The sequence below is a fragment of the Falco cherrug genome, chromosome 4 (assembly GCF_023634085.1).
Source record: "Falco cherrug isolate bFalChe1 chromosome 4, bFalChe1.pri, whole genome shotgun sequence".
Classification (NCBI taxonomy): domain Eukaryota; kingdom Metazoa; phylum Chordata; class Aves; order Falconiformes; family Falconidae; genus Falco; species Falco cherrug.
Window position 1 is genome coordinate 72,248,594 of NC_073700.1, and position 25,261 is coordinate 72,273,854.

Here is a 25,261-nt window from a genome sequence, read left to right on the forward strand (position 1 = left end):
GCCCTTCCCGCGGCAGAGCGCTGCAGCACACCGCCACTTGCCGGCTCCGCCGCGGCGTGCCTGGCTGCCATGGTAACGGCAAGGCCGGCACCGCCCTGTCGTCCTCCGGCCAATCCGTGGCGGCCTCAAAGGCGGGACTTCCTGCCGCGGCCGCGGAGGGGGTGGGAGAGCTCTGGGGCGTGGCGGTAGGTGGCTGCCTGGCCGCGTGTCGGGGTCCGCGCGCTGCCGCGGGAGGGGGCTGGGCCCGGCTCTGCGCGCCCCGCCCTTCTCGTGGCGTCCCGGGGCCGGGCCTCTGTCCCCTCGGTGGGGCGGTGGCGGCGGGCAAGTGTCCCGCTGGGGTGCGCCGCCTCTCGGATACCCCTGGGCCTGGCTTGAGGTGCTGCACAAGGCCTCAGCGAGGCTGCCAACAGCTCCGCCCCCTTCCCACCCCACCCCCGGCGCTTTCAATAGCGGGGCCGGTGGGGCAGCAAGGGGGGGGAGCCCCGAATTCCGCTCCCCACAGCAATGAGCCGACTGAATTTTCCGTCGTGTGGGAAGGGGTGGGGAAAGGTCGTTGGAAAGTTAAATGTTGCCCGGCTTCTCTGGGTGCTGGCTGCCTTTGCCTTAGGTGCGGTGGTAGATCAAAGCCAGGTCCGCATTGCGTCCCCACGGTAGCTCCCGACAGCGGCAGAGGGGGATCCATAAGGAGATAGTGAACAGGGGGTGATGCTCCCGCAGGGGCTGTCTTCTGAAGTCAGTTTAAGCCTTCCTTCGGGCAAGGTGTACGGCACAGCAGGTAGAAGAAATAACGCTTGCAGGTTTTGAACTTGCCTCCTGCTGGTTTGTTTGAAGTTTGACTGTTGTGTCTGAAGAGGCACATACAGTCTCCGTCATCCTTCCCACCACACCTAAATTTGCAAACTTTTATCCTGTCCCTGCTCAACGGTGTTCCACAGCCTGGAATATTGCAAGCTGTTTGGTCTTCCCTTATTGGAAAGCCATCCCCCCCCTGCAGGTCATCACCTTTCCCCGCACCTCTCTAAGCTACATGGTATCTTTTCTGAGATAATGGCCACTGAAAGGGCATGAGTGCAGGCTGAAGCTGCAGGTTGTGTGAGTGTGCTCTGAAAGTGGTTTTAAAATTTCCAGGCTGCTTACAATGGTTTGGTTCTTCTGACTGCTCTTTTTAACCAAGGAATTGCTTTTCATTTTTGTGTTGTTCCTCTTCCTGAACTAACAATTTGTGGCTTTCTTGTATTTATCGTTTGAATGGATGTGTTGAGTCCATATGCCTTACGGTTGCTATGACAGAGCAGCTCTTCTGCAGCAATGTTTTGTACCAGGCCCTATGAACTAGTCGGGGTCAAGTCTTAACTTCTGTTATGTGTTCCTTGACTTCCTAAAGTATGGTATAGCACAGATGTGGCATCATGATTCTATGTGACATCTATCCTGTCTATATGGGGAGAAGTGAAATCTCCTTGGTTTTATTCCTGCTTTTCTGTTGGTCCTTATTATATTGCAGGCATTGTAGTATACTTGCCATCCTGTTTAGAAGGGGAGTGGTTTCTAATGTAATACAAGTTTTCTGGTTTGGTATGAAATTTCAAACTGTAGAGATTCTGCATTATTTGTTGACATAGTTGTCTTGTTAATTCATATCATGGGACTAGGTTCCCTTTAATAATATGTTTAGGGAACTTCATTACAGTTCTGTCATTTGTTTGCAATGTTTTCGACCAAGGGTTTTTGATTTTGAACACCTACTGACTCATGTTTCATGGTAGTAGTCAGTCACATTTTAAAAACGAGGTAGAAACAAGTCTTGTTGCCAACATGCTGTCAGATCAGTAGTTGGTTTTCCATGAAGAAGTAACTCTAATTATGAGATCATAATTACCATGAGATCATAAAATAACCATTTAACATCCCCAAAAGATATCTTCATAATGTTAAACAAAAGTAACTTACAGGGCTCATAAGTAACACGTATTTCTACCATTTTCAAATATCTGCTTAGTTCTTTTCAGCTTTCCAGCTCTTTAAAAAGTTCACAAGTATGGGATTTTTTTTTAAATGCTAGTTTATTATGCTTCTGAAGAAAAAAATTCCAAATGTGAGCCATATGTGGGGTTTTTGGGTGCGTACCCCCCCCCCCACCACCCTTAGCATAGGCATCCTAGGATAACAGCTCAAAGGCATGTCACATTGTCTGAACTATTAAAACTGAACTTTAGTAATTTCAGTTGTAGTATTAACTATTGTAGTACTATTGGATTTAGTAGAAATATCATGGTAAATTATTTTAGGTATTTTGTTAAGAGTCTAAAAAGAAGCTCATTAATTCCATTACAGTTTCTTTCTTTCAAAGGCTGCTAATGTTGGGAATAAGGCTTTGAAACTCCTACAGGTGAAACTGAAAACTGCCTTTCTCTGGGCTCAATAATTAAGTCACAAAATGATGTTCTTTTAGTATTAAAACTTCAGCTGAACCTGAAATACCAAAAAAAGGTATTTTTGAGGCAGTTTGTGACAAATAAGTAAAAGTGACAAATAGCCTTTTAGTCAAATAGAATTAATACCAAACTCCCGCGTATTTTCTCCAAGTATGTTTAATGCAATGAAAATGTAGTATGTTAGTATTCGAATTCCCTTGTTATGGATTGAATAAACCTCAGTGATGGGTACAGGTGTTCTCACTTTCCCTCCATGTAAGTTAGTATAAATAAACTATTAAATTTTTAGGAAGTCTCATTTCAGACTGAAGTGTATGTAATCTTTCAAAATTGAGGCAATATAGTGGTGGGTAGATAGAACTTGGGAAAATAACCGTATTTTATTACTAACAGAGAAAAATAAACAGAAAATAATTACGAAGAATAGAAGCTGCATCAGCGCTGAGCTACAATAGGGGCTTTAAAGCTGGGCTTTGCTGAAGGAATTAAGGCAACATCTGAAAATTTATTGTAGCTTTTAACCATGTAGTCTTTCACCAGACAGCTTGAAGATTTTGAGTAAGAATCAGCAGAGCTTCTCTTGTATTAATGCCTCACTGTTCCCACTGTGAATTAATGTCAAGACACAACTCTTATTTATAGTCCTCCCTCCTTTAATTTTTCAAGTATATATGGAAAAAATAAAAAGCTTTGTCAACAGTCATGCGTGTGTCCCCCTGTTATGGAGTTTGAACAATTTGAACTATGGAGGAAACCTAAGAAGTTAAGCTTGAGAAAAAGGGAAAAATTAGAAGATTATTTCTAAAAATGAACAGATCTGATGACATAATAGAATAAGAATTTCAAAGATGGAACTTGGAAGAGTCAAAGCTAAATTCTGGGAGGAGCCTTTGTGAGTGAATTCTAGGACTAAACAACAAGTTCTCCCCAAGGATAGGTAGGGGAGATTTAACAGGACAGGATTTAGAGGTGGTGACGCTTTCATCAAATTTCAAACACTGATAACAGTAGCCTTGGAAGGTATGGCTGGTATTCTCATTGTAATGTGATGGCAAATGCTAAACATGTCAGTGAGCACATTCTGAAATGTAATTAACAGTATTGTTCCAGCCATAACCTGAGCAATATTTGGAATTTTAAGTACAGCAAAATTGCATTATTAAAACGGAAGAATCAGAAACTGCAGCTTAGTTTGTGGGTACATCTTATGTTACATTTATAAACTTACATAATATGACAAAAACTGTTAAGAAAATATTTTGCTTCTTTCAGTTCTTTACCAGCAGATTTAAAAACTAAAGGAAGATGTCTTTTTTCCCCAAAATCTCTTTCCAATGTGAAGTTGAAGAGTATCTCACCAAAGTGTTCAGAAATAATGAGGTATGTGAAATAGGTGCTACTAATCATCAACAAATACTCACTAATTAAACTGTTAATATTCCTTTGACTTAATACTTTGTGCGACTTTAATATGAAGACAATACCTTACTGTAATATATTAGACACAGATTTTTATATATAGTTCTATTTAAAATATAAAGTTGTTCTTTATGCCTGTTGGCTCAAAGTAACACAAAAATATTTAAACTAAACTTAAGAGTAAATCTGAGATTTTGGTTTTGGGTCTCACTGAAGAATGATTGCAGAGAATTAACCACGTAATATTGATGAGAAATACTCCCTTACTCCAGTTTAGAACCAAAAATGCTATAGACAATCTATGAATTCCTAATGCCAATGGAGACATAAATGATGTTTTCGTATATTGGGATAAGAGTTTTTAATTCATTGTTTTGAATCTACTCTTCTATCTCCTTAGGACTGCTCTTTGTACAGTATCATAGATATCACTGTGCTCTATATGTATATATATGTACATATGCTCTTATGCAGCCTGTTTACAATGATCTTGCTAATATGAATGTTTTTGCAACAAGTTCTTTTCAATAAATTTTTGAGGTTTTCACTGGAATTAGGCCTCCAGACATAGACATGCCTCACTATTGCACACCACACAACCATATTCCTCCATTTCTATAGCGCGTTTATTCAATGCTTTTTTTTTTTTTTTTTTTTTTTTTTTTGCACTGAGCAAGGGGCTGCTGTGTGAATGTCTTTAATATAAAATATCTTCTTTCACTTTCAGCTTATCACTGCTTTAGGCACAGAGGAAGTGGAGAGTAAATATCAATCTCTGTTAAGGCATCTATCTCATCCACCAGCTTTCACAACTGTTAGAGTTAATACCCACTTGGCCTCGGTGAAACATGTGAAAAAATTGCTGTTTGAAGAGATCCAGAAGGTATGTGCAATTTCTTTGTTACAGCAAAAGTAACAGGATATTTCATCTGTTGCCTGATTATGAGAACTTTTCATTACTGGAAACTATTCCTTAGCTTAATATATGTCCTTTAGTATTAACATTTAATGCAATCATATTCATTTCCTGTCAGCATTAAATGTCAAATGAAAATTCATTGTCTAGCAGTATTCCTCATCTAATACTTCTAAGAAAGGCAGTAACAAAGGGAGAAGACAACCAACTTTTTCATAAGATTCAGACCTTAGATAGGATTAGGGTACTACTGTAGTAAACACTGTAAAAGCATCAAAAGTCTAGAGAAGATGGTAGAAAGAGATAAAAACTCTAGTTCAGTATGCCATGTTCAGCGTGTTTAAAACATTTTTATTAATGATCAAAGGAGAATGGCTGTATGTCTCATTGCACAAAATGTTTAGGAAAGTGAGAAAAATATGTGTGTTTTACAAACTGGAGCCAGAGTTATGCCCTGCAGTTCTTCTGTTTTCTTTTTTAACCTGTTTTTAATAGTTGTATAATTTTCTGGATTTTTACTTAACTAAACATTTATTTATCTGATAATATGTAAGACATTGTGTGTAAGTAGATTATTTTGAAACTCTATCCTAGATCTTCACTCTGTCTAAAAAGATCCAGTTCTTCTTTAAGTAAATTATTAATGCTTGTGGGTGTACAGGGAGCTATTGCATGACAGGAGCCAAGATGTTTCTGTGATGCAGAGGAGTTGACAGTATTCTGCTGGCTGGAATGGTAATGAGTTATCCTAATTTTAGCTTGATTGTAGAAATCTGGAAATGGGTATTGCAGTATGATATTTTGATTCAAGGGAAAATGCTTTACTGAAAACTGAATTAAGACTCGCTTTTGGTAATTTTTTTGTGGTTTTTTAGTGTGGTTATATTGGAAAAGGAAACTACGTAAGTTTTTGACAAAAGAATGCTCATGGATTGTTTTCGTTCTTAAGAGAAAATACTTTTTTATCAGATACAAAATAATTTATGGTTTTGCATGTTTTGAGGTTATATTTTAGAAAGCTTAGGAGAGAAGACACTGTCTTTTTGAAGTCCAGGAACAATTTCAAAATGCCAAGCTGTTGTTTTTTTCAACTATATGCACAACTCGGCTCTCAGCACCCAGTCGAAGTTAAGCTGAAAAGAAAGATAAAAATACTGCCAACCTGGCATATTAAGTAAGACACACAACACATCAGTAGAGTTAAACAGTGATTTATAATTAATAACATCAAAAAGATAACACAGAATCAACCTTCTGATAACGCACAGCTTCTCTGGTGGTGTTACTGTGGTCTGATGAGAACTCGACACAACCTTCTTCCAGAAGAAAGCAAAAATCTGTGGGAGGGTTATGAGTGTCTGAATGCTGTCCCAGTCCCTGACGTCAGTTCTCGGTGATCCCTTTCTGGCCTTGTTATTTCTCAATTTATTAAATGTTTAGTCTTTTACACCAGTATTTTTAATATGAAGTGTCTTCTTCCACACTATTTCCCAGCCTCTGTTAACTGTTTTCACTAAATTTCTTTTTTTGTCTCTACAACTATAAATTATAAATAGAAAAATAGTTTTCAGCCTAATTACTTTATTATTAGGTTTTTCACTATCGCTTCATAATTATGTTTTGGGTTTTTTTTAAATGAAACAGCAATTTAAAGAACTATGTGTTCCAGTTCTTGAGCATCCGAAACTCCAGGACATCTTATTAATTCCTGTCATTGGACCCAGGTTTGAAATTTTCAGTCTTTAGCCTTAAACCATCATAACACATATTTTACTTATAGATTCCTTGTTAAACAGTTATGATAATTAACTCTCTATAAATGAAGCACAATTTCATTTATATTAAGACTTATTGGACAGTCCATATCCTAACCAAGTCAAGAATTTTAGTCTTCAAAAGATGTAAGAAAAGATAGAGAGAGTTCTCTCCTGATTTATGAGATTAACATTTTATAGGGAAAATGTAAGATAAGTACGTCCTCCCTGGAAAGCTAGGTAGGTTGCAGATGGAAGAACTAAACTTTTGCAGTGGAATATAGAACTATAGCAAAATACAGGTTTTTATTCCACTGGAATCAAGTCCAGCGCAAGACTTAGGGAGACTAGATCAATGATGCTTAGAGGATTACTAAATCAGTTTTATGCCCTACAAAATGACTATCTGTTCTTAAAAATTAAGATATGTTTAGATATTTCCCATGTTGCATCTGTGTCTACCCCTATGGAATTTCTTCATTGTTTTATTGAATTCACTGATGGGCATTTTAAAGTATATTATTCATAATGAAGACTAACATACTTCAGATTCAGTTTATATCATGATTAGATAGAAATCGTTAACAAATAGTACTAATATGTGAATGCTCTACACTCAAAATAGCATTTCATGCTCTTATTTATTCTTCATTCATTCATTTAATTCTCTTTTGTAGCATCTTTTCCTCAACATTCTATTCTTTTTATAATCAAATATATTTACACTTTAATAGGGTTGAATAACTATCTTCTTCACAGTTCTTACTGGCAAAGTTCCTTGCACCTGGTTATACATTTATTACAGAAGTATTTAGCAGCTGTTAAACACACACAAAAAAAAATCACTATATAATCATCTGGCCTAGGAATGGATAGAGGATTATTTCTCCATCCCAGTATAATTTATTTGTGTTCCTGTGTCAGGTTCATAATAGTGGCAGAATGTGTCCGAATCTGCTTTATTTTGAGAACTGGTTTCCTTCTTGGCTCTTTCCTTTGATTCCTCTGGGACTAAAATCTTTTAAGTGTAATACATGATAGTTAACCATTTTTTCTATTATATTGTGATGAAAACAGTATTTATGAACTAGAGTTTACTTGGGGGCTATTTGTTTTTTTTCAGTATACTGTTCTTTTAAAAAAATTGGACTACGTTTTGTATTTTTAGGCGAGATTTAAAAAAGCATGCATCTGAAGTCATTGTTGGAGCTCACTGTGGATACGCAGTACTTCGAGGAGCGCATGTTTATGTCCCTGGAATCATATCGACCTCAAGATGTAAGAGTTCTCTAAATACACACAGTAAAGTTGTAAAGAGGACAAAAAAAGTCAGTCCTTGATGACAATTTGCACTAAATAGTGACTAGTGACTTTTTTTTTCTATTCAGAGCTGAAATTAATGTTATATATATTTACCATAAATTACAACTATATTTTAAAGTTTTTCACTATGTTTGCATTATACTTGTAATAAATTATATGTAATTATTTCTCACCTGGCGTGTTTTAAATTCCTTTTTCCGTATATAATTCCTAGCTGAAGTATTAGTTCTCAAGGTTTTCAGTTTCTTTTTTGCCTTTGAAAATCTTTTTAAACAGCATGTTCAAAGAAAAAAACGCTTTAAAAGCCAGGTTTTAACTACTGAATACTGTACATTTTAATATGTAGAATAAACCACAGAAGTCTGCAGCTTTCGGGTCTTGTCAAAATAATAATAAAAAAAGAACAAAAGGAGTGCCACAACAGATATATCTGGATGGTAACTTGATGGATGTTGATTATTTAATAAACACTATTTCCAGATATGCTATTTCTTTATTCAGTCACAAAGGCACTTACCTTCATGATCTTGTCAGTCTCTAAGTTACAGATCTAAAAAACTGGTTCTTTTTTTGATCCATTGGCAATTCATGTGATATTGTTTGTGTATGACAGATCTAGTAAAAAGTTTTTGCTCTATTGAAGAGAAAAATCTTCAGTTTTAATGTCAGATTCATAAGAAATGGAAATTTGTTTCAATGCCTGTGAGAAAAGATAAAATGTCTACATATACATCTTTAGTGTTCAGCAGCCTATTTATTTTTTATTTAACTCTCAAATAAACTTTATGTGAAATTAGTATAATTTTGGATGATTCATCTTATTCTATTGTGATGAAATCTACTAATCATCATGGTTCTTATTATTAAACAAAGTGAGTCAGGAGAGCATTTATGTAGCCACTTAACTTCATTGCCTTTCAGAAAAAACCTTCAAGAAGTTCTAAGCATGTGCTTAAGTCCAATTCACTGAACAGGAATGTTTTTCAATCTATGACTTGATAATGAAATAAGTATATTGCCGTGGCAGTTGTTGAAATTGCTTATTTAGACAACCTCATAAATATTCAAATCCTTCTTTGAGTCAACTAATGATTTATCATAATTGCTGCATGTAATTATGCATGCAACATCAATTCAAAGAAAAGATACTGTAAAACTTTAGGAACACTGCAGGGGAATTGAAGATAGGAAAATAAAAGAGCAGGCTACCCACTTGAGGCTAAATATAAGGCTGTATTAAGCACAGATGGTCTAACTAGGGGGAAAAAAAAAAAAAAAGAGTATGGCAAGAACACATATTTAATCACTGAACTTACAACCCAAATGAGGGTAAACTAATTATGAGGGGGCTTTGACTTCAATTTAACTAATCAAACTAAGCCTTATGTTTATGGAATGCCAATATAAGCTACAAAAAGCTTAAGAAATGTACACAGTATTAATGCATTTTGAAAGGATAATTGACAGCAGAGAGCAAAATAAAATCTTCTGTGTTTGAGTACTGCAAAAAGTCATTGGCAGATATACTTGATGGAAGAGTTAAATTGCTTCAAGTTTTTGTTCAGTGAAGTTTAAGCAAACAATTGTCATTTTTGTCTCACATTCTGTAAATAGAATCTATGGAAAAAAATAAATGTTTAGTGGCTGCTCAACAGATACTACCATTTAAGAATTCCAGGACACTTGTGCATATTCAGAATGCCACTTGAAAATGGAAAAAAATCCTCAATACAATTCAAAGAATTCTTGGGAAGCTGAACTATCATTAGTCTTACTTGTCATATCTTCTGGCTGCTCCACCCAGTCAGACACATCAGAGATGTAATTTTGAAAAAAAATATTATTGGTGTCAGTGGAGGCCTTTATTTTTAAGCATATTTTTCAGCCAGCACTTTTGGAGTATTATTTAGATCAGCTGTTGCCTTACAGGGAAGAAAGCCACACCAGGAAAATTGTTTCAGCAAGAATATATAATAATTGTATCAAAGCAATAGTTAAGAGAAAAGCAGCTATAGCTATGTTCTACCTAGCTATTGAGAGGTCATTAGACAAACAGTATTAATGTCTTTGTACGGTAAACATGAACCAATGATGTTTCATGTACTTGTGTGCTTGGAGTACACCCAGGGGACTGAATCCTGAAGAGTGTACTTGAAACTTACGAGTGATCATGTAGTGATAAAATAGATTAAGTGAAGATTTGTCTAGCCTCTTAAAAAACAAGACACGCTGTCTGATTTGTAACCTTGTGTCTCCCAATAGCTCTAGTCATTTGGTAGCCATCATTCACCATGTACACTTTCAAGCCTAGTATCAGTTGATCTTTTTATTTGATGACATCAAGAAAGTTTAAAGTCTGCTATGATTTAGAAGTTGAAGTAGCCTACTGAAAATCATGAATTATTTGGTTACTACTGTCTTGCCAAGTATAATATTAATCGCAAAATTTATGTTCTTCTTTGCACAGTTATGAGAGCTGGAGATCTGGTCTCAGTTTATTCAGATATTGAAGGGAAATGTAAAAGAGGAGCCAAAGAATTTGAAGGAGTCAAAGTTTTCCTTGGAAATGGGATTTCAGAACTGAGTCGCAGTGAAATCTTTAGCTCAAGTGGCCCACTGAAGTAAGTCTATAGTCTGCAATATATACCTGCAGTCTGTGACTTTGTAAAGGGAAGAAGATGGGAAGATTCTAAAATGTTCTGTACCCTATGTGAAACCACAAGATGGCTTTCACTGAGACCTGTGTTGCATGTTGGGATTTCCAGTACTTTTTGAGAAGGGTTAGTTTCTGGAAATATAATAAATCATGCCTCCTGCTTGAAGTCTTCTGTAACTTCACAACTAACGAAGTGGCAATGTGATGGCAATTATGATTAAAGTACTACAGTAAGTATTAGCAGACTCAACATTTAGTTTCATAGTGATACCCAGATAACAGTTTACTTGAAAGGTAGGAGGAGGTAAATGGGAGCCTTTTCAGGATTTATGTTTAGCTTATGACTTCAATAATATAGAACAAACAGAAGTGACAGTCATTCTTACTGTGGCAAAATTGCATTTTGGGTAAATTGTTCTGTACCACTTTCCTATTTGGATGGAACAGAAGTGCAGCCTTGTCGATTTCTCCATCTCCTAAAAATATTTATAAGGGGTGGGGGTGGAGCAGAGGACAGAACATATGGTCAGATACCTTAAAAAAAATAATACCATTTGCCAAGGGAGTTTTCTATTTCACAATTACTTGCTTTTCTGTTTTGTTGCCAAAGCATATGGTTTGCTGTTCTTCTGTCAGCTAAAACACATATAAAAAGCAGTGTAGAAGAGCATGGATGTCAAATTAATGACCTAGATTTTATATCCTGAGAACAAACTACAAAAGATCTAGTAAAAAATATTACATTGTCAGAGGATTTCTGATTTATTAGAGCTTAAATATAGTAGCAGTGGTAGGATATACCTGTTGAGTTGATGACATGGAATGGCAGTATAACAACGCAAATTGTTGTCCATTTCCCTGTACATTTGTCTTAATGAAATCTGTGTCAGAACTTCATCCATATTTAAAGGGAGTTTTTTTAGGTTGCTTCGAAGTTCAAACCTTTGCTTTGCAGGTAAATCAATGTTCCTGTAAGGCTTTTGAAATAGAATTCCTTTAGTTATTTGACTGAAATCTCAGAGGAAGGTCTAAGTAGGAAATCATATGCCAGTGCCCTAGTGCATACATGGCTACCAAAAGCGGTTATGGTCTGAAATTAACATATTTAAATCTGGTTTTATGCATTTCTTTACATTATCAAGACTTGGATTAGATCTCAGTTTGTATTGTGTAGAAAAAAAAGATAAATTTGCTTTATGCAATTTTTAGAGATATTTCCAATTTATAATATATTACATTTTTTGTTATGGTTTTCCCAACTTAATGATGTAATTTCAAAGAATATAATTACAAAATTGTAAAAATATTTTTTAGTTTATGTGTAAGTGCTTTCATTTTTGTGAGAATATTGTTTCAAGTTTCAATTTTTAAGCATAATGATTTTAATGGAATACTGTTAAAAATTATAAATCTGTGTAGTTGAAATATTTTTTTTCATGTTCTTCAGTGGGATGGGCGTACGAATGATAGAGCCAGTCTACCTTAGTCCTTCGTTTGACAACGTGCTACCTAGTCATTTATTTTTACAGGTATGTTTTGTTACAAAAAATTAAAGTCTGTACTATTTGCAGAATAATGAATATCCTCTAAGCACAGATTAATACTTTATGTATTCATTGCGTGTTAAGGCATCTAATTAACTCTTTAAAGAAAACAAATCATTTAGAATGAAGTCAGTATCTACATGTAGGGGGTTTAATCATACTGTGTTTGATATACAGTAAGGGACTTCAAAGGGATTTAAGAGACTTCAACTTAAAAACTTAGAAATTGTTTTTGTACAGATGCTTTGCATAGAACTTTTAGATTTTGGACTCTGCCTATGAACTCTGAAATGTGAGCCTCTTTTAGGGTACGTACTTCTGTAGATAATAATCTCAAAATATTAGGTTGACAGAGTTGAAGAGAAAATCCTTATATTTTTAGGCCTAATGAAAAAAAATCCACCTGAAAAAAAAAAAGTATGAAAAATCTTACAGCACACAGCTTTCACTGCCTCTTACCATGAAACTGCACAGCTTCCAAAGAATGATAAATTTTTGTGTAGTTTTTAGTGTAGAATTTTAGAACTTATTTCAAACTAACTTTTCCTTTCACGTATTTTATATTTATGATACTTACACTCCTTTTCCCTCTCAATAAGACTAATTAAAAGCAATACTCAGGCATGACAACTGGCCACTTGTGCTACGTTGAAACATGGGCTGATCAAAGCATGGAACTTTCTAATTTTCCTAGATCAGGTAAAATTATTGATTTCAGTTTGCCGACACAAAGTGAATACCTCAGTTAGATCTCCAAGACACTTAGTATGCCAACAATGTTATTGCATTTTTTTGATATAAATATGATGATTTAGAAACAGGTTTTAAAACAAAATCAAGCTGTCCAGCCTTCAAAAAAAAAAAGTTATTTTAATCTTTAAAGGGAATGTAAATTTTATCTCAAATAAGCCCTTGCTCAGAGATTTGCTCTGAAATTCTGAGTTATCTCCTCATTTGATTTGTATAACTATCACTCAGACAGTAAGTCCTTTATTACAGTGAATTTTCTTAGTCACTATTTCTTTTGTCAGAAGAGTCAGTCCAGCAGATGAGTTATTTTTATGCATATATTCTGTTTGTAATTAATCTTAATATTTTTAAATCACCATAAACACTGTGGGGAAAGGGTACGTTATCAAACAATATATTGTCTCATGGTCTGTAGTAAAGGAGAGGCCTATACTTCCTTGATTCAGCAGTACTCTGGTACTTACTTTCAGCGAACAGAATTGTTAGAGAGGCAGGTTATTTAAGAGACTGGTTCACATGAGAATTTAGATCATACTCAACTTCTTGTCCATCAGGATCTCCAGGGCCTTCCCTCCAAAGCTGCCTTCTAGTCAGTCAGACCCAGCCTGTACTGGTGCATGGGGTGCACCAGGTGCAGGAGTTATTGTTTCGTTTTGTTGAGCTCCATGAGATTTCTGTTTCTCCATTTCCCCAGCCTGTCAAGGTCCCTTTGAATGGCAGCACAACCTTCCAGTTTATCAATCACTCTTTCCAGTTTTATATCCTCTTGAAACTTACTTAGAGTGCACTCTGCCAGTGACCCACCTGGGGCATACCACTACAGACTGGCCTTCAGCTGGACTTTGTGCCACTGATCACAGCCCTTCAAGCCTGGCTTTTTTGAGTTGAACTTGCCATGTGTGAGATGAATTAACATGCATTTTTTTTGAACGCCGTGGCATGGAAGTAGTGCATTCACCTCTGGGGCCCTCAGCATAAGAGGGACATGAACCTGTTGGAGCAAGTCCAGAGGAGGGCCATGAAGATGATCAGGGGGCTGAAGCACCTTTCCTGTGAAGACAGGCTGAGAGAGTTGAGATTGTTCAGCCTGGAGAAGAGAACACTCTGGGGACACCTTACAGCAGCTTTCCAGTGTAGGCGGCCTACAAGCCAGCTGGAGAGGGACCTTTTACAAGGTGAGGTAGTGCTAGGACAGGAGGGAACAGCTTTAACCTGAAAGAGGGTAGGTTTAGATTAGGTATTAGAAAGAAATTCATAACTGTGAACACTGGAAATGGTTGCCCAGAAAGCTGTGGATGCCCCATCCCTGGAAGTGTTCAAGGCCAGGCTGGATGGGGCTTTGAGCAACCCGGGCTAGTGGAAGGTGTCCCTGCCCATGGCGGGGGTGTGTGGAACTAGGTGATCTTTAAGGTCCCTTCCAACCCAAACCATTTTATGATGATTGTGTGGAACTTGAAACTGCTAACCAAAGACAACATGTAGTAAAGACAATTTTAAAAGGATTCTATACCTTTGTGTTGAACCAAGTTAGAAGAGAATCTTTCAGAGTATTTCCATATTGCATAAGATGCAATACTGTGCACAATTATTGCATATTATTTCTCTTCAGTCCATCTGTTCTGTTTATACGATTAATTGCACAGTTCAGCTTCTTGGTACTTCAATTCAGCAAGTTTAAACTCCTGCCTATTGATCTTACTGTTCATTGCTATACTACACCAATATGTTCATATAGTAAATGTTCCAATAAACAGGTCAATATAAGATAGTTGTAATGTACAGAGCTGCTCTGTGTCTGTGATAGTATCAACTTGTTCTATTTTGATTTCTAGCACTGTAGTGTCCGTAGTCATGACCCCTTAACTTCAGTCATAGATACTCGTATATTACTTTAAATAAAAAAGGAGCCACTGGAGACTTCTGACCTATACTGTCTCTTTTATATAATCCAAATACTTCATTTTTTGTTAAGGAACTGACAGCAATGTCATAGTTAGCTTCACTGCTGAATCAATTTTTGTTTCAATGAGTTTGTCATTCCTTAATGCAGGATATAAGGTTTGAATTCTCCCATATTTGTTTTTATGACAGAACTTGCCTTCTGTGGTTGTGAGCCATATTTTAAACCCTCAACCAGGAGAGAGAATTCTAGATATGTGTGCTGCACCTGGAGGAAAAACAACCCATCTTGCAACATTAATGCATGACCAGGTAAGAGAAAGTCATCGAGAATTTTCTGTCTCAGTGAGGAAAGCCTGATCACTGTTCATTTGTGCAGCTCACGTCACTTAGCCGTCAGGGTGCACAGATAATTTACAATAGCAAACAATTAATATTTTGAACATTCTGCTTACCAATATATTTTGCTACACATCAGAGTTACTGAAATAGGCACAGACTGTCTTTATCAAATAGTCACCATCACATTTAAGACCTTATTTGCTGCAAATTGGCCTGTTGAAATATGTTTGACTTCACTTTTTAAATGTTACTAATTTACTTGTAATGGAAGAATTGGTAACATGCAAGGCAAAGTTACGCAGGAATATGCTGGGTTCATGAAAATGAGAATATATGGAAATCAGGGGTTACTACTATGTGCTAAAAGAATGCACAACAGGCTGTACAAAAATTTATTAAAAAGTTTCTAATCCAATTAACTTCTAAGTAAAAATTATCAATTATGCAATACAGATATGATTTTAGACTGAATTTCTAGTCTGAATTTGTCATTCTAAGGTAGAAGGTCACAAAACCAAAAAATATCTCATGAGAAAGTAGCAATATCAGAAGAAGCAAAAATAGTATTTAGAGAAAGACAAAGCAAAATCACACACAAACCAAAAAAGAATGTGGGTACAGGAATAACAATTTGCATATATTAAACTGTTACATGCAAAATGAAAGACTGAAATGCAGGTTACTCTTTTCTGGCAGAGAGGGGAAAAGTGTGCAATGTTTCCTCTAAAAATTTTGTGAGGTGCTAATGTGGTCATTGGAATAGGGTTATTAGAATATATCAGATTATTTAGAAATTTTGCAGTTACATTATACAGTACTTCGATGGTTGTGCATTAATGGGAATTACGGTGGCTAATGATGTGAATGTATTTAGAAAATACATGTATTCAGCTCTTTGATGGTTTGCTTATTGAAGTGTTTCTTCCATGCATTAGACAGTCATTAGACATTTTTTAGATAGATTTATAAAGCTTCCAGTCAAGAATTTCAGTGTGATAAATAGAGAAAGTCTGTAAAAGCATGTATTTCTGTCATGGATTCATTTACATCTACACTCCTTCCATCCGTGTACATACATTTTGTGTAACTTTGCATAACTGTTTTTCTCCTTAGTCATTTTAGATATTTTGATTGTAGTTACCTCCAGCTGAAGTGGTGAAGATTAAGAATACAGATGTTGAAATTTGACTAAGTACAGGATTTCATTTTAAGATATGGAGAAAATGCATTAGTAAATTTGCATTGCTTTTTGGTTCTTAAGTTCCATTCACAGCTTTTCTGTACTAATTTTCTATACACAGTATGTTAAATCATTAACATTTCAAAATATTTGAATCAATCTTTTTTTGATTTTTTTGGGGTTTTTTTTTTTTGGTTTTTTTAACTACCTTAGTCATGTTACCCTTCCATAAGCCTCTAGAGAGCCATCACCAAGTAGGAAAACATTGCCATGTTTTCTCAGCAGGTTCTGTTTGCTATAGCAAGGCTAGTAGAGTTTTTTTGTCTTTTTTTCTGTTGGGTTTTTTTTTAAGATAGTATTAATGTTCTAGATTTTACTGATACTACTGTTTGCACTTACAGATTTCACCTAGCAGGTAGGGGTGTGTGACTGTTTTGATTTATCGTGGGACAGGAAAAGAACTCTTATTCTTTCAGAAAAGGAATAATGTGTGATTCCCCTTCCCCCACGTCTAAATCTATTCTAGTATTTACAGTATTTCCAAAAGTAAAGTGAGTGAGAACTGCTGCAAGTGTAACAGGACATTACAAGTCTGAGCAAGCCAGAGTGTCGCTGTGGGCCTCATTTCCTCAGGACAGAGCTGTGTGTGATCCTGTTTCCTACCATCTCCATGCAAATTTAAAACCTGTTGACCTATTTTAAGATGTACTTGTAACTTCTACCCTCCTTCAGATGATTACATTTTTACCTAACTTAGTGATCAGTAAACCAGTTCAAAACAACAAAAAAAAGAAACAAACAAAAACCCCACTTGCCAGAAGCCAGACATTTTAGGGTCCCTTAGGGAATGACTGTGCCAAGCAGCTAGTGCTGGGCAGAGTGCACACAGCTTCCGACTAGTATATATCCTAATGCAGGTATCACAGAAAATATGGTTGAACAAGGACTACTGGAATGTGGATTTAAGAATAACAAAATGACGTAGGGAAAACTAAGCTTCATTCATTACAGTGCTCATGGGGCAAGGAGGAAAGCAGGAACTGCGCATCCATTTAATTCCTATGCTTTCAATAAAAACTTTGCTTCCTTTTCAGGGTGAAGTAATAGCCATGGACAAGATCGCTAACAAGGTCAAAAAGATTAAGCAGAATGCTGAATTGCTACAGTTGAATTGCGTTAAGGCCTTTTGCTATGATGGAACAAAGGCGCTTTCATTTGAGAAGAAAGGGGATGAACAAGGTAGAGTAAACATCTTGGGTAGTAGTAGTGTTTAGAAGAAAATTGTAATGTTTTGCACCAATAGTGTTAAATCTGCTACAGGTCTACAAGTCCTTGAGATCTTGGCAGATACCTACTTGCTTCAGCTCTGTGAACGCTCTTTTACTTTCTAGTCTTTTGTGATTATCAGCTTCTCCACCAAGCAAATAAAAACCTCAAACTATCTGTCCTTATCACAACCTAATATGCTCACAGGCAATGCATTCCTTTCCCAGATAATATCAAAGACTGAAGAAACCCTAAAACTTCTTTTATGATAACGTTTAACCCCATATTCCAAATTGTTTGACTTAGTCTCAGGAAAAAAATATTTTTGCAGAATTGCTTGGGTTTTCTGCCTCAGAATCCTCATCTCTAAAATGGGGTTATTAATACCTAACTCCCAGGAGTGCTGCAAGGTTTAGTTCAGTTATGTTTGTTCAGCTGTTCAGGGGAAAGTTCTATAGAAGCACAGTGTATTATTTTAAGTTAATTTCATTTGCTTTTCTGAAGTGCTGTATTTATGATACTGGTTCTGTTCCCATGATGGAATGATTTAAACATAATCTGCCGTCTTGATTATTTTTAGTTTGTTGTGCAAAGTATGCTGTTCTTTCTCACTCTTTTTTATCCCAGTCACTGGTTAGCCTGAGTAGGAATCAGGTTGCATAATTCACCTTCCTTTTCCCTATGCCTTGCAGTTATTCCTGCTTTGGAGGAATAAAGGTACTTTCTCAATAGGCCTACCATGAACATAAAATATTGTAGGTGCTATGTAGCACTTACACAGATGAACAAGAACTAGCTCTAATACTGAGAGATCATGAAGGCTTTTTGGTATATCCCTGCAAGACATGACATATTTTGAATGTTGTAGTAATAGACCAGAGGTAGATGAATCAGATAGACTCATTTTGTAGTGCTGGAACAAGCTAGGTAGCAGTAAAGTCACTCGTTTTCGCTTGTGACTTATCTTGAATATTTGAGGAAGAGGAGAAAAGGAGGTAAAGCATATATATGGCTCTCTTCCTCATTGGTTACTCACAGATACATATATGGAGCCACTATTGTCTTGCTGATGCTGAGCCGAGTCATCTCTCTAACACTAAAGCGATAGCAACTTTTGGGCTGTTGAGCCAGCGGGATTCAGATGAAAGGATAGGCTCTGCCTACAGAAGTTACATATTTCCTCATCTATCCAGGTAACATGGAGAAATTGTTGTCGTCTTCACTATCCTTGTTTACTGAAGCGTTCTGCTGTGAAGGCAGCATGTGTCATGCATTAGAACTTGTAGTATTTCATATTATTATAAAGTGCTTTATTTCCTACAGATACATATGCGTCACAAGAAACAGTTATTATATAGACAGTCCAATTATTATTTAAGGCAGTCTTAATGCTTAACTACAGGCTTCTCCCAGTAAAGACCTGCACACTTGGTTCAGTTACGAGCTGACTGTGGTTAATTACAGCTTATATGTACAATGCTGTACCCAGCACCTCTGGCCAATCATATTCTAACATTTTTGTTTGAGTACTTTTACATTTTACTTTCAGATTATTAAATTAAGGTTAAAAAATACTATTGCCTAAAGGGATCATGTATTATTTGAGCTCACAGAACCAAACCTTCAGTTTTCCAGGAGATGAAATCTACCACCAGCAGTGCTGAGACTTGCCTCTAGCTGAGATGACTTTTGCAGACAATATCTACAGAACATAAATGTTTTATGTCAAGGAAGCAGTAACAGCTTGTCGTTATCTATGGTGAAGTCTCAAGGAAAGAAACCCCCACATTTTACATTACTAACTGCTTTTTACAGAAGGACCTCCATTCTTACCAGAGTCATTTGATCGAATTCTTCTTGATGCTCCATGTAGTGGGATGGGACAGAGACCAAACATGGCTTATTCCTCGACTTTAAAGGAAGTGACCTCTTACCAGCCACTACAGCGCAAGCTTTTCACTGTGGTATGTATTAATCATTGAGCAGAGAACCTAAATTGAACATAAATGCTTTTGCAGCATAAAATTTCATACTGAAAAATGGTGCCTTATTTTCTCTGCCTTTTCAGCAGTTAAGTAAAGAAGCGTTAGGATTCAGTTAACCTCTCAGCTCCACCATATCTGTTGCTAGGTGAAATCAATTTACTGGACCGTGGGAAAGGTGTACGTAAGCTATAGTAAATGAAAACCTTTGTATGTGTTATTTTGTTCCTTCAGTTTAATCAGTTTTAATTTATAATAATCACAAGGGTCTTTGCAGCAGCACAGACTCTTGTTAAGTTCACTGCCTAGAACTCCCAGGCAGTGGTGCTGTGAGGTACCCTGTGGGGTACGAGATGGAGTACAAAGCCAGGAGGCCATATTACAGCTTTTCACGCTAGTAGGAGTGTGCTGGGGCTGATGCTGAAAGGTAAGATTTCATGAAACTTGTCTAAATCTGAAATATATGTATTCAAAGTGAACCACTGCTTGAAAAGTGGCACAGATAGAGCTTCCGTGCCAAATATGTGGAAACAGTTGACATCTAATATCACTGATAAAAATATTGTGTATCCCATGGTTGGCAGCAGGTCGCGAAAACTGAACTAATCTGACTAATCTGTCTGGGATATGCAAAGCTGTACAAATAACAGATCTTACGAGGTAAATTATCTCAATGGTATTAATAAACTGTATGAGCTATAATGCTGATTTGGGAAGAAGAATCTTTCTAATCCATGGGATCCTTTACTGTATTCCCAGAAAAGAATTAGTATCCTAATGTCTATCTTGGAAAGATATGAGTTTAATTAAGTGCCAAGTTTTAATATCATAGCTTAATGGTTTCTTGGTTAATGTTGCTCAGTATAAAAGATTTTGCATTTAAAAATAAGCTGAATCGTTGTTTATTTCTCCCTGCAGGCAGTGCAATTGCTAAAGCCAGGAGGTGTTTTAGTATATAGTACATGTACAATTACACTCTCTGAAAACGAGGAGCAAGTTGCTTGGGCCCTGAAAACTTTTCCATGCCTCCAGCTTCAGCCACAGGTAATAGTATTTTTAGGGTACTTCACATAATCCAGTGAGCTTGTTTTGGCACTGTAAAGTTACACGCTACATTTACTATCAATAAATCACCTACTTTTTCACTGCAGACAGTTTTAACTGCTGTGGATAGAAATAACACAAGGATTTCTGAGGCTCTTTTAAATGTATTTTCACATTTAATTGAGCTTCATTTAGGGACTGTTAAGTAGCTTCTGACTGTGTACTGTGATTGTTTTGATTTGTACAACAGTCACTTACAACACAGGAGGGACAAAAAATAGTTCAGACAGGTTAAAATTTCTCTTGCAGTTGTTCTGTAACGCATATATTTTATTTTCTTTTTTTGCATATTCACAGGAGAGGTGAAAAAAATTTCATTAATGCCACTAAAGTAATGAATACTTGCATAAAGGACGGGAGATAAATGGAAAGAACCTTGTGTTTTGAGGAAGGAGGAATTTATGTGTATGGGAGCTATTTTTGCATTATGTATAGGAATGAGAGAACAAATTTATTTCAGGCTCAGTGTCCCTAGAATGTACCTTGTCTTCTCTGGAGTCAGTGTCTACCATTAAGATATCTGGGAGGAGGAAATATATAGGGAGATACTATAATTTTTTATCTATACTGCATATATTTCAAAAATATATTACCTTTATTAGTACCTTGAGAGAGTTTATCATCATATCATATGTGTCTCTCTTCCTCTTTGTTGATATGATGAGCTGGGTGGGTTAGTTGTTTATCATCATGGCTCTGAGGAGAAGTCTAACCCTGATACCTGTTGAGCTTATCTATACATTCTGTGATGACTTGTATCTGTCTTAAGTTTAAGCCATTTTTTAACTGATATTAAAAACATATACAATAGGTGTACAATGGAAATTATATGAAGGCTGGGAAAGACTTAACAGAACCGAAGCTTTTCGTAAAAGATCTGTATGTCAGGGTTCTTCTGCCTGTTTTCTCACCATCCATTTGCTGGGAATTTTTCAGTTCCAGCTGTTTCAACTGAGATTATACATTTCACCCAACAACATACAAATTGTACTCAATAGCATGACAAAGGAAAACACAAGCCCCACTAACTCAAACGCAGGATTAATTCTGGTTTAATAGACTTGCTCTCACCAGTAATATGAGCCTTGAATAAAGCACTAGTTTTCACATACAAATGCCGTATCTGTAAAAATTAAGCTTTTGTGTATAGTATATTTCTAATGCGGTGACACTGCACTGTTCATGCACAGAGAGTTTATAGTATCTTACAACCAGCTCCTCAGTAGTGTAAACTAAGGTCAACTTTTCCAATGAACAGGAAACGGGCGTCTAAGTCAATTTACCTCCCATTCCTTTATGTCTTTCCCACATTCTTTAGTCTCTCTGTGGACCCTCTTTATATACCCAGTCTGCTGTCTCCCATTTTCTCAGTTTGGGAACAGATCCTGGAATCGTGCCGGATAAGGGAAAAATGGGAGCTGGAGCCATAGACATTGATCCCATAGGTGGAGGTTAGCGCATGGCAGCTGATCCTTCTGTCAGTGCAGACTTACTTCCCCTTAGGGGTTTACACAAGAGATACTGTGTATCACTTTAACTGGAAGGAAAAAGGAAAAGGTAGACGAAAATTTTTTTCTGTCTTCGAGCAAGTCAGTTGATCCTGCATAATGCCATTTTCCCAAGACTTTTACCTTTCCATCCTTCTATTACATTACTTTGAGTCGCTACCCTTGTCTCCCGTTGTATGTTACTTTTTCTGTTTGCAATGGACATCTCTTTTTGTCTCTTACTGGGAAAGCACTGAAATCCTGCTGAGGGAAAGGAAGAGAAGAATCATGGTGCAACCTCTTGGCTGCCCAGCTTTACAGCACACAGTATGTGGCTAAGCAACTAACTCTCATCACGTGCTGACTGGGTGAGCTCATGTATTAGCAAAGTGTGACAGCTCAAAAAAAATCTCTGCTATAGACAGGCTGCATTATAGACTTCACTAGACTAGATTTACAAAGGAGATCCATTTTTGATATTGCAAAGCCAGCTTTTGCACATTTTGTTCTATCTCCTTACTGAATGCATTGAAAGACCAATCCAGCTAATTAGGGTTTTTTTTTCAGAAATCAGTGTCATCAATAAAAAGCACTCAAGGCTACTTACAAGAAATGCTGAGAAAAGGGCCGTGATTTTAAGTTCTTCTCCTCTCCAGGATTTTCATGCCGAATGTAATCTCCTGAATTCAGATACCAAAACTGTTCCTTTCTTTCTTTCTCTGCCTCATATACATATTTAACGGTCGTCCCAATTTACCTGTTAGTCTAATTACACGGCAGAAAATCTGAAGCTCAGATTTTTCTGCTGCATCGTATTCCAGAATGATGCCTCTTCAGGCAGTATTGTGGACTTGGGCTTTCAGTTTCTCCAGCTTAAGTTTTATTAAGGTGAAGAATACAGGCGTTTCTACTATTGTTACTGAGTGTATCAGTAACTGGCTACAGAATCACCATTTTTGACTTAACTCACAGCTATTAGCACAGAGAAGTCCTGAATCATTTAGAAGTGGCACCCTAAAACCTTTAGGCCTTCTTACTGCGTGGTGATTAACAGCTTTCTTGTGATGTTTCAGTCCTTTTGAGTAATGAGTTTAGACCTGCCTAGCTGTATGCAATAAGCACTCTAAACCACTGGGCTGAAGTGGGTTAGGTGCACCACCACCTCCTCGTGGTACTTTGGACCTTGTCTATATGCTCGCATACCTATTGGCCAGATGAAGGCAAGAAAGGAAGGGGCGTGTGACTTGGAAATCCGCCCCTGGTGTGGATGATATAAACTCAGCTTCTCCATGTCAAGAGTTAGGCAGCTCTGCATACACTTGGTGGAATAAATTTAGGGCATTTAACTTTATTAATGCAATAATTTGCTTTCCTTTGTTACTTAAAAAGGAACCTCACATTGGAGGAGAAGGCATGAGGGGAGCCGGACTGTCACTTGATCAGTTGAGGCTGCTGCAGAGATTTGATCCATCTGCTGTGACATTGCAAGAAATGGATATTAATTCTTTGCAAGATTCCAGGGAGGATGATCTGATTTCACTGGCGAATAAGGACTGTATAGGATTTTTTATTGCAAAATTTATTAAATCAAACAGTAAATAAGCATTTAGGAATGCAACCTGAAGAAATACCTCTGAGCCTAAGAACAGCTCAGACGTGAAGTGTGTTCCTTACCGCTGCAATGTTGCCAAGCCAACGGGCTGACGCAGGGTTGCTATGGCAGCAATAAAATCTGCCAGCTGTTCTGCTGGGAAAGAGCCACAGGTTGAAGAAAGTCATGTTTGGGGGGAGGGCAGCATCATATTTAAGTCTCCATTTGCTTTTGCATTTGCATCAGGCCAGTGCGTGAATGGCAACTACATTCATTCATACCGCTGTCTGTTCTACCTTTCCCCACGTGAGTGGCTTCTGTAGTGCAGCAAGCAGAGGAACAGGGTTTCTCTGGGAGGCGAAGTAAGCTACTTTATGAAATACAAACAGAAATAGATGGGAACTGTTATAATGAATTCTGGAAAAGGTAGTTTCTATGAAAGTTTACCAATACTTACATGTTTCATTAAATAGTGCTTCACGAAATACTGTAACGTTTTACAAAGAACTGTTTTATAAATTGATACTTAGAACCTCATTTCTCTTTTATTTTAATACAAGCAAGATTCTCTGTACACATAGTATATACACAAAATACGATTAGGCTTTGTAGCATGTCTTTTATAGCAGCATGAATATATTAAACCATCTCACTCTGGGAATGTAAATAAATAATGTTTCAACATCAAACTTCCCATGCATAAACTGTATTGGTTCTGAAATAGCCTATTGGACTGGCTGACAAGTGACAATTTTAAAATCAAACATTTGCAACAGAAGGGGCTACACTTGTGATTAATATATTAGAAGACAGAAAACAATGCATAATACCATCTGAAAAGTTGCAAATCACCTTTCAAACAACTAAGAATATTAATGCTTTATTGGTTAGAAAGCATCACCAGCTAAAGTAATATGAAAATCGAAACTGGGAAAGCATGCTAATGAGAACTGCCTTAATACACTGCTCAGAGTTTTAATAATCTAAATTTCTTAAAGGTGTTAGATGTATTTGAAAATTCTGCCTCAGTTCCAGTATTCTCTTTTCTCAGTATTGCTGGAACTGATCGTAACACTTAACATGAGAGGGAAAAGTAAGTACAATTTAAAGACGTAAAGTGACATCTCTGTGTGTGTGGTTTTCCTCTCAGTCATGAATTTCCAGTTTTTAGAAGTATTATTTGAAAAATGTCTATCTTTTCCACATAACTATTTGTTTGGATTTAGAGAAGTGATACTTCTTTTATAATTTGTCTTTATATTCTTCGAAGTGCTTTTGCATTTCCTTGCAATCACAGCAACCTATACAATTCTGTTTCTCAGTAGTCTGGCTGTTTACTTACCTTTGCTATAGATGCTTTGATACCGTATGTTTTCTACTGTTCTTAAATAAAACAAATGTCCCTTTATCTGTTCTGCCAAGATTGACTAGTACATCCTTTATGGGGCCTATCCTAGCAGTACAGGAAGATGAAATTCTTTACTACTCATCTACTTATGTTGGTTACACCTTGCCATTAACCACAACGTATCTGAAGATGATTTAAAGTCATTTTGTTTCATCAGTAGTAGGTGAGATACCCTATTTAGAATAATGAAAGCTCATACTATAAA

The 25,261-nt window shown here is 36.8% G+C and overlaps 1 protein-coding gene across 1 annotated transcript; it reads left to right on the forward strand.

The window, feature by feature from the left end:
• Positions 1-240: 240 nt before the first annotated feature.
• NSUN6 (NOP2/Sun RNA methyltransferase 6) lies at positions 241-24,337 on the forward strand. Its single transcript, XM_055708414.1, has 12 exons — positions 241-1,030; positions 3,708-3,815; positions 4,582-4,737; positions 6,415-6,494; positions 7,693-7,802; positions 10,315-10,468; positions 11,951-12,032; positions 14,889-15,008; positions 17,313-17,457; positions 19,300-19,448; positions 20,385-20,510; positions 23,447-24,337. The coding sequence occupies exons 2-12, from the start codon at positions 3,741-3,743 to the stop codon at positions 23,657-23,659; spliced, it is 1,410 nt and encodes a 469-aa protein (XP_055564389.1). The 5' UTR covers positions 241-1,030; positions 3,708-3,740; the 3' UTR covers positions 23,660-24,337.
• The last annotated feature ends 924 nt before the right edge of the window (positions 24,338-25,261 follow it).

Excerpts from the sequence above, each read along its gene's own strand:
- NSUN6 (XM_055708414.1), top strand. The coding sequence starts at position 3,741 with ATGTCTTTTTTCCCCAAAATCTCTTTCCAATGTGAAGTTGAAGAGTAT. Across the intron at positions 7,803-10,314 it reads AATCATATCGACCTCAAGAT|TTATGAGAGCTGGAGATCTG; the intron begins GTAAGAGTTCTC and ends TTCTTTGCACAG. Across the intron at positions 17,458-19,299 it reads GAAGAAAGGGGATGAACAAG|AAGGACCTCCATTCTTACCA; the intron begins GTAGAGTAAACA and ends TGCTTTTTACAG.